The sequence below is a fragment of the Momordica charantia genome (genome assembly GCF_013281855.1).
Source record: "Momordica charantia cultivar OHB3-1 chromosome 10 unlocalized genomic scaffold, Mcharantia_2.0 BLBB01000010.1, whole genome shotgun sequence".
Classification (NCBI taxonomy): Eukaryota; Viridiplantae; Streptophyta; class Magnoliopsida; order Cucurbitales; family Cucurbitaceae; genus Momordica; species Momordica charantia.
The window spans coordinates 15,376,834-15,387,067 of record NW_028275158.1 but is presented as its reverse complement, the minus strand read 5'-3'; the positions used below and the strand labels follow the sequence as shown (position 1 = coordinate 15,387,067).

General features: G+C 40.9%; 2 protein-coding genes across 2 annotated transcripts; both read left to right on the top strand.

Annotated features, from left to right (window-relative positions):
- Positions 1-267: 267 nt before the first annotated feature.
- LOC111022136 (zinc finger CCCH domain-containing protein 40) lies at positions 268-5,406 on the top strand. Its single transcript, XM_022299301.2, has 4 exons — positions 268-610; positions 893-1,162; positions 2,775-2,998; positions 4,288-5,406. Exons 1-4 carry the CDS (start codon positions 506-508, stop codon positions 5,216-5,218), a joined length of 1,530 nt encoding a protein of 509 aa, XP_022154993.2. The 5' UTR covers positions 268-505; the 3' UTR covers positions 5,219-5,406.
- A 1,279-nt stretch (positions 5,407-6,685) lies between these two features.
- On the top strand, positions 6,686-9,903 carry LOC148208651 (uncharacterized). The gene is made up of 8 exons (XM_088118941.1): positions 6,686-7,389; positions 7,470-7,616; positions 7,688-8,119; positions 8,186-8,485; positions 8,563-8,730; positions 8,803-9,081; positions 9,153-9,248; positions 9,333-9,903. The coding sequence occupies exons 1-8, from the start codon at positions 6,805-6,807 to the stop codon at positions 9,726-9,728; spliced, it is 2,403 nt and encodes an 800-aa protein (XP_087975067.1). The 5' UTR covers positions 6,686-6,804; the 3' UTR covers positions 9,729-9,903.
- The last annotated feature ends 331 nt before the right edge of the window (positions 9,904-10,234 follow it).

Genomic DNA, 10,234 nt, shown 5'->3' with positions numbered 1-10,234 from the left:
AAGTTATGCCATTTTCCTTCCATCCTTGCATATTCCCCATTCATGTAACTTGTCTGATTGAAAAATTTAAAATATAATGTGCTTTTGTTAAAATAGTACTCCTTAAAAATATGGCTGAATCCAAATAAAGTAATCAAATCCTGTTTGCACCGACCCATATTCAACGAGGCAACGGTGATTAAAAACCGGTAAACAAACAACCGAACCGAATCACTACAACCGGACGATTTGGTCGGATATATTGAAAATTTTGGACACCTGAAAAAATATTGGATTCGGTCTATTTTTACAGAACGAGAAACCCTAGCAGTCATACGGCGTTCCTCTAATCCCTAGTTTCTTCTTTCGTTCGTCTAAGATCTCTTGCCTTCCATCTCCACCCCACTCTCAGTTCTCCCATGGTAGCAGCAGATCAGCATGTCCCCTCACCTTCAGCAACAAATTAACTCTACAAACCGAAATCATCTGCTAGATCTCTCCATTTCGGCGTGATTTGGAGATTTCCATGGCGCATCGGTTGCTGAGGGATCTGGAAGCTGATGGGTGGGAACGCTCTGATTTCCCCATCATCTGCGAATCTTGCCTCGGCGATAACCCCTACGTTCGCATGGTGCGTTAATTATTTATCTTATTTAACTACCCCCAACCCCGCGAGTTACTTCGATCCCGTTCTTGAATTAGGCACATAAATTTTCGAATAAGTCCTTCTGTTTGAACACCCACCCAGATGGTTTCTGTTGACTGTTTATGAATTTTATATGTTGACTTGCATGAAATATGTGGGAGTGTAGTGGATGATGATGGTAGCTGGAGTTGTGCTCTTTTGCAATTCATGGCTTAGTATATGATTTGGACGTAACTCTGATCAATTGAATGTGATATCTGAATGCAGACGAGAGCTGATTATGATAAAGAATGCAAAATTTGCACGCGCCCCTTTACAGTTTTCAGGTGGAGGCCTGGACGTGACGCTAGATATAAGAAAACAGAGATTTGCCAGACATGTAGTAAGTTAAAAAATGTATGTCAAGTTTGCCTTTTGGACCTTGAATATGGCTTACCAGTTCAGGTTCGAGATACTGCCCTGTCTATCAACTCCAATGATGCTATTCCGAAGAGTGATGTGAATAGGGAATATTTTGCCGAGGAGCATGATCGGAAGGTATGTACTTTCTGCTGAAGTACTTCCTCTAATTATAGGATGGTTACTCCTTGTAGTTGTTGGTGCAATCTTTTATAATGTTGAGGGAGAAAAACATTGTCACTACCCAACCATTTTACCCTCTATTTAGAAGCCTTGATGGACATGGAATATGGCTAATAGTGTAATGAAGACTAAGGTGTCAGATTCCTCAGATTACTTAAGTAGATAACTTTTGTCAAATTGGATATGATATAAAATTTCTATCTGCATGCATAGTGGTTAATTTCTTGTAGTTTTGGATATGCTACATGCATCAATCAATTTATATTAGTATCAACATACACTTTTATATTTGAGTATGTAAACCGTAAACGACTGGTAGAGTACTTCATTTAAGGAAGCCTTTTAGATATAGGATTTTTCTTTCTACAATAAATTCCGTTGTCAGTACTTATCTTCCTTTTTTTACTGTTTAAATATGTTTCTTTCTATCAATATATCTTGTTTTAGTTTATTAGAAACCTAAATCATAGGGACTGCAAATGACAGTTTTTACTGTTTAATGCTAAACCTTATGAGTGATATTTTATTCTAGATTCTTTTGGTTGGATTTGCTTTGTTAGTCCTACTTCAATAGTTTGGTGTATTTTAATTTTTGGATTCTGATTATGCTCATGGTAAAAGGTCTAAAGTTTCTAGGAAACTTTAATGTAGTGTTGCTTATTGGAAAGATGAAAATAAACTAATGATCTGTTGTAGAGAAGGGTTCAGTTACGTGTTTGGTGCCTTAAATGGTTTGTTTGGATGAGAACATTGGTTATATTTGTTGCATTTTTTCTCTGCTACCACACCTCGCACACACAAAAGAAATGAAAGAAAGAAAGGTGAAAGAAAAAGAAAGAGAAGCATAAGCTCCCAGGAGCAGTCGGTTGGCAAGAGCTTGGGACCTCTTGGACATACCGGCTTAGAGGTCTCAAGTTTAAATCTTCGGGTGAGCTTATCTAGAAGAAGATGTTTCCTGGGTCTGGGTCTTGGGGCATGTAGGTGCCATTGGGTATAGGGGAGCAAGGCTTCAACTCCCGTTTATCAAAAAAAAAAAAAAGAAAAAAAAAGCATAAAGTGGATCAAGCAATATTAGTAACCAAGTTGGGTATATTTGGTAAAGGTTCTTGATTTGAATCAAGATCATGGACATTTGGGTATAAAATCTGATGGTTATTGGGTCAGACAGTATTCCATTTTGACGTCGACATACATGGTTCTACTAAGTTTATGGATGGAATATTGTTTTCTCTCTCACTTTTGTTTTCACGTCTAATTAGTTTTAAATTTTAATATAATGAAGCATGTCCATTTAAAAGAATGAGATTTTAATTTCTTTGAAGGGTGGAGGATGAAACTTTTAACAAAGAAATATTAAATCTCTCTATTAGAGATGTGATTTTATTAATTTGAATAAGAGATAACTTGAGAGAAATGGTAAAATATTTCAGTTCTACATATACAATGAATTAAATTTCATGAAGATTCAAGTAATTATAAACTTCCAGTTTGATCGCTTAGCAGGTCTTTCCAGCTATGCCGTTTCTTACTTTCTTTATGCTAATTCGGTTGAATATTGACCATGCAGGCTAGAGCTGGTATAGATTATGAGTCCTCATTTGGTAAGGCACGGCCAAATGACACTATTTTGAAGCTTCAAAGAACTACACCGTATTACAAGAGGAACCGTGCACATGTTTGTAGTTTCTATATTAGGGGTGAATGCACTAGAGGTTCTGAATGCCCTTACAGACATGAGATGCCTGAAACTGGAGAGTTGTCCCAACAAAATATAAAGGATCGATATTATGGGTATGGTGGACTTATTCCCGTTGAATGATTAGCTAGTGTGTTTGATCTTTGTCACCCACATTTCTCTATGATCTTTTTTACAGTCATCATCTTGCATTTGGTTCCATATTTTAGACTTAGCTATATATCATATGAAGTATAGTTTTCCCAAAGTAATTATGTATTGAAAAATGGGGATAATTCGTTCTTACCTACAAGTGGCCATTGGTTAAAAAATCTACTTTTAGTGCTAGCTACTTTAATTTCTGCACCTTTTTTTGTTGTTAGGTTGCTTTGCCCTCTATTTTATGCATGCAGAGCATTTTGAATTCCGACTTTTATTTCTTCTCTTTAATTAGAACACAAAACTGCAGTCCTCTTTCACTGGATAGAACCACCTTTTCCTCCATCAGGCTACTATTGTCTTTCTCTATCAATAACCTTTTATTTACAATCGTTGTCTTGATTATTTTTAGATCAGAAACAATTGTATTGACAGAAATACTACCTTTGTCTCTCTATCAACAGCATGTTATTTGCAATCATTCTCTTGATTGTTTTTAGATGAGAAACAATTGTATTTACATAAATATTAGCATTTGAAACTTCATTATTGTTTTAGATAATTACCTAATTTTTAGATATCCTAAAAATTGATCATTGTTTAAATTTTAATTTCTAGTATTATTTGAGATTACATATATCTGTTTATCAAATAAATAATATATAGTGATTGCATAGTATTCGTTTCACTTGTCCTGGGGAATGCAAGGGTTTTGTTTGCTTGGGGATTGCTTACCTTCGACATTTTCCTGGACGTTCCCTCTTTCATGAAGGCCTCGACATTTGTATGATACTTACTTACACATAATGGTGACTCTTTGTTTAAATTGATGGAATGCAAAATCCTAGTTCAAAATAGGAGTTCGTTTGTCTGTGTACTAGAGATTGATGTCTCAGATTAGGAGGTACACACGTCTCTGTTCGGATATATAGGACTACAGTTGCTATGCACTTTTTTTCTGGTACTTTTTGTTTGGTAGGATTTATAAATCGTCCTTTCATTGAGAAAATCGGTTAGATGTTACATTGCATTGAGTAACCAGATGCTCTGGATTATCTTAAGGGCTGAGCTGCCGAATATAGAACTGAAATGGATGACTGAGCTAAATTTCATTCTCACATTCGATTGCATGTGCCTTTTATCAAATGAACATCCTTCTGCAAGGAATCCCCATCTAAATTTGAATGATTGACAATACTGCACGGATGTATTACTCATGAGATTTCTTTCTTTTCTAATTCCTCAGGGTTAATGATCCAGTTGCACTGAAGCTTCTTAACAAGGCTGGAGAAATGCCTTCTCTAGAACCGCCAGAGGATGAGAGTATTAGAACCTTGTATGTGGGCGGTCTAGATGCTCGAGTCACCGAGCAAGATCTTCGGGACAACTTTTACGCTCATGGTGAAATTGAATCCATCAGAATGGTACTACAGCGAGCATGCGCATTTGTAACCTACACCACCAGAGAAGGTGCAGAGAAGGCTGCTGAAGAGCTTTCTAACAAGCTGGTAATAAAGGGCCTCAGGTTGAAATTGATGTGGGGTAGACCGCAAGCGCCAAAACTAGAGACAGAAGGTTCTGATGAAGCGAAGCAAGCAGCAGTGGCTCACAGTGGAATGTTGCCACGAGCAGTTATCTCACAGCAGCAGCACAGCCAGTTACACCCTCCGGGAACTCATGATCAACCTCAAACTATGCACTACTTCAATATTCCACCACCACCACCTCAGCAGGAGAGAGCATTCTACCCATCAATGGACCCTCAAAGAATGGGAGCTCTGGTTTCGACTCATGATGCAGGGGCACCCCCTAATGGACCTGCAGGATCAACCGAGACTAGACCCGGTTCAGAGAAACAACACCAACAGGGACATCAATTTCCTCCATATCATGCAATGCACCCACCCCCACCTCCACAATATCAACAGCAATTTTATCCGCCATATGGGTACGTACAACATTATCCACCATATCCTCCTTATCATTCGAGCATGCCACCCCCGCCCCAGCACCAGCCCCAGCCCCCTCCAGGCAACCAGCAATATCAGCAGCATCCTGCATCACCAGGCTCTGCCCCCCAGTCCCATGGAGGAGCATCTTCAGGTTCAGCACCACTGGGATCGATTCCTTTAGTGTCTGCTCCATCTTCAACATCTTCCGAACCTGCATCATCGTAGATCGAGACTTTGAATTGCTGGGGCTGGCTTCATCGATTCTGAAATTGAATCCTTCACTTGGACAGGATGGGAGGCGCAGGATCTCTCACCACCCTTATTATGTATGTTGCCTTTGCTGCCATGACTTTTTTATGTAATATGACTCTCTTTACTCAAACCGAGTGAGCAATTTGGATTTGCTACTTCCATTCCTTTGTCTTTTTTGGAGGTGAAGTTTCTTTCTTGGTAGTTTAGTGAAAAAGTTCAGTTACCTTTTTAATTCATTGGTTGATATTAGTAAAAATCTAGCAACAAGTTCTTTCAACACAATTTTACTATTTTGGCCTTTTTCAAGTTAGGGGAGTTCCCTATGTCTTGTTCTTATCTTGCCTTTTAAGTTTTAAAATAAATGAAAAAGTAATACAAAAATTATTAGACAGGCATGCATGGGTTGAATTCAATTTTATCAAATTAAACAACGTAATGAAATCTTCTCAAATCCTTTAATCTGTAAATTGTCTATGAAAAACTAGTAATTCATATAAAATTTATAAATTGTCCATGAGAAAACTAGTAAATCACATAAAATTTAATTAGCAAAATATGCATTAAATAGAAATAATAGTACTAAGGGAGTAAGGGGTGGGAAATTGGGATTTTTGACCCATTTCAATAACTAAAATTACCAAGTTACCCTCAATTTAAAAAAAGAAATCAAACCCAGCCCTCCCCTCCTTTCCCTCCCTGTCTCGTTCCTTCCCCTCCCTCATTCACTATCTCGTTGTCCAACCCAGTCTTCATCCCGGTCTCTCCCTCACAACAAGAAAGTTCATCTCCGTCGTTTCTTCTTCGTCTCCCTCACTTCGTCTCTATCAGAGCTTTCCCCCTTCCCTAATTGATGTAATTTTTCTTTCGAACTCGCGATCTTATTGTGAATGATTTTCTTCCTTTTTTTTCTTCGTTCTTTGCGTGGGTGTGAATGATTTCAACCTTCAGCTCTATCTGAAGTAGCCAAGGTTATTATGAAGTTTGATTTATTGTTGCTTCCATTGTTTTGTTTTAATTTTTGACTTTCAGGGTTCCATCTCGGCTTTAAGCCCGGTGGATTTAGGACCGGGATGAAACCCTGAAAGTCCATTCCAAAAGGATGGACTTTCTGGATTCCATCTCGGGCCTCATCCCGGTTCGAAATGGATCGGGATGAGTCCCAAGATGGATTCCAGAAGGTCCATCCTTCTTTCTGGATTCCATCTCGGGCCTCGTCCCGGTCCATTTCGAACCGGGATGAGTCCCAAGATGGATTCCAGAAAGTCCATCCTTCTTTCTGGATTCCATCTTGGGACTCATCCCGGTTCGAAATGGACCGGGACGAGGCCCGAGATGGAATCCAGAAAGACTATATCTTGTACTTCGACTTTCTGGATTCCATCCCAGGCTTCAACCCGGTCCGTTTTTAAGCAATATTGTTTTGTTTTGTTACAGGAGACATGGATATGACACTTAAGATCAACCAAGACGATTGGTTCCCGACCGTGCTGTCAAATCTCGCTCACGTAGGGAAAACCTCTTCTCGTCTTAAGGCTAGGTTAACTCCCTCTTAGTTAGACATGTTCAGTCAAACATGTTTTGGTCCGATTTTAGGGATGAACGTTGTATTTAACGGTCCGTTGCTCCATCACCTGTTGCTTAGAGAGGTGGAGGAACCTAGAGACGACCTCATTAGCTTTAACCTATTCGGGAATAGGGTCTCTTTTGGGAAGCGGGAGTTCGACCTAATAACCGGTCTTAGACACACCATGAATAGGGTAGATGAGGATGTTCGTAACCGGAGACTTAGAATTCTGTATTTTCAAGACAAGGCGAGTGTGAAGTGTTCGGAGTTGGAGAAAATTTTTTTAGAACACACATTCGAAAATGACGAGGACGCTGTGAAGATTGCTATAGTGTACTTCATAGAGCTTGCCATGATGGGCAAGGAAAGGAAGCAGAAAATGGACACGAGCCTCCTTGGGATTGTGGATCGGTGGGAAGTTTTCTGTAATTATGACTGGAGTTCAATGATTTTTGAAAGGACTCTCTGGAGCTTGAAGAACGCTCTGAAGGACAAGGTCGAGGCGTACAAACAGAAGGTCGCTATGGACTCGAGCCATGTTGAGATGTATAGCTTGTATGGGTTTCCATACGCTTTTCAGGTTAGTGAAATTTAAATGTAATTTATTATATATTTATGTACCTGTGAAATACCGTAGAGTCTAACTTGACGTGACTGCAGGTTTGGGCATACGAGACAATATCAACCTTGTCGACTCGAGTAGCATTGAGGCTGAATGACGATGCTATTCTTCGTCTACTTAGATGGTCCTGCACCTATTCGCGTGCTTTTAATGTTTTGGAGCGAGAGGTCTTCGAGAACGTCAAGGTGAGTACAACATGTTCTTATTGTTTTTAGTATTTAATATTAAAATTGACCTAACTATTTGTGTTATACAGTCGAAGGTTGTAGTTCGTTTGGAGGCGACTGATGTCGAACGACAGCACATGGCTCGCGTTATGCATCCACCAGTGGCCCCTGTCGGACCTCCTGCACCCACAGAACTTGCTACAGAACCACTGGCTACTACTTCCACCGCTCAGAAGTCTCCCGTTACTGGTGAGGTTGGGGATCCAGTTGAGCTCGATGATGTAGCAAAGGATGCTTCCCCAGTGGTTGATCATGTAACAGCAGATATTATTGGGACCGATGGAGGACAGGATCAATTGTTGCCACAGAAAGGGACGGAGAAGAAGAAGAAGAGGTCGAAGCATAAGTGGAGTCGTGAGCTGCGGAGGCTCGGCGACAGAGTGACGACCATTGAGACAACTCTGACGGGCATGACGACTGACATAAAGGACATAAAGAAGTTTATGAAAAGGCTAACAAAGGTAAGGGTTATTGTATTATCTGATTTTTTTGTTCACATCCGTATATTTATAATTTTTATTACGTAGGTTATGTCGAAGGGCCAGAATAAATATGATAGAAGGGGCGGTGGGCTGGATCAGGATGGTTCTTCGGGCGGACGTGATCCGAATGGGCGTAACGAGGAGGATATGGACATGGATGAGGATCCGAAGACAGGGGAAGAGCCAAAGACAGGGGACGAGCCGAGGATGGACGAGGATCCGAAGAATTGTGAAGAACTCGCCGACGTCACCGAGAGTGGCGTGGAGATGGATCACGCTCCTACCATTGTTGGAGCTACCCAGGAGGTCCGAAGTGGCCACCCTAGTCCGGTCGACGTAATTGAGGTATTTCTGTAATGATACTAACTTTTTTACGTTAACCTAACTTTATTTACTTAAAGCAAATGTTCGTCCATTTTTAGGATCTTACTCTAGGTAAGTGCGCCAGTGACGGGGAGGCAAGTAAGGGGCAGATGGTTAACGTACCGACACCGCAACCCGTAAGGCCACCGAGAAAGCAAACTGATAGGACAGAAAGTCGACCCCTACCCTTATCACATGGAGGAACTCCACACCTGACCGTTGTTAAGGTAACTCCAACGTCCAACTCCAACTCCAACGTCATTAAGTCTTGTATTGAACTTCTTTTATACTTGTTACAGGTTGAACCTGAGTTTATTGAAGGCCCACTTGGCCAGGGTCTTCGGAAGAGGAAATATCCGTGGAAGTTGCGGGCCATATACACGCCCACCGGCCAACGTGGTATCAAAGTTCAAGCGTACGACCCTACATGCCCCATCCCACCGCTCCTGGACGAGGGGTTCCAGAAATGGATGGACGACCCATCAACCGACGGCAATTCCCGTTCAACGTCCGTCGGGATCAAATACAAGAGTTGGTTTGGCCTGCTCCTGGATCCTGAGTTTCAACTCAACGCCGAGGTTAGTGAAGTTTAGAAGCAGCAAAGTTGTTTTTAATTATAGACTTATACTTTATATAATGTCACATGCAGTATATCGACTCGCTCATGATGTTAACAGCGAGGAAGGTTGAGAAGTGTAAACATCTATTGCGCGTGCGATTCGCAATAGGCGACGTACTTCTATCCGTAAGTTCGGCTTACCTTTCACCCATGTAACGAACGATATTACTTCGATACGTGAATGACGTTTGTGGGGGTTTTTTTTTGCAGAACTTGCTACAACGAACAGACGGGCCATATGCAGCTATGAAGCCGGGTGTCCTACCGTCGAAATGTACGTATGATTGGAGGCAAGAGCGTACCATCTTTCGGTACGTCCTTGGTCGACAATCAGACTACGACACCCCATGGAGCGAGGCCGATATCGTGTACACGCCGATGAATATTGGCGGCAACCACTGGGTCATGATCGGGATTGATCTTGTGGAGGGTGATTTAACCGTATGGGACTCACTGCAGTCGATCACCCCGTTGGATGATCTCGAGAAGGCGCTCAAGCCAATGTGCACGATAATCCCGGCGATTCTTCATTGGAGCGGGATGCTCGCAGTTCGGCCTAACCTGCCCACGGTGCCGTGGAGGGTCCGAAGACGTACTGTACCTTAGCAAGTCGGGTTCACAGATTGCGGCATATTTTGTGTTAGATTTTTCGAGTACGATGTAACTGGGTCAAAGATGGACACTTTGACTCAAAGTAACTTTTCTTTATTTCGTCGTCAATATGCTGTACAAATATGGGCTCGCAGACCCTTTTTTTAGTTCTAATTATTCTTTGTATCGATTTTTTCCCCCGACCAAAATATGACCTATCATAATTTGTTTTAGCATACTTATTTTTAGCTGTAGTCACTGATGAACAGTAACATAACATAAAACACGTTTGTAATCATATATGAAAGAATAGCAACCTATTGTTCATGCATGTGCATGGATTCTTACTTGCGGTACAAGCAACCTATTCATATCTACCAAAATACAATGTATTAGTCCTTCTAATAAATTTTTGTTTGAGGTACATAAATGTCTACATATTACAACGTAAATAGCCATAATATTGCTACACAGTATTTAGTGGTTCGCGACAAGTTTTACGATTGTGCCCCGACGTACCA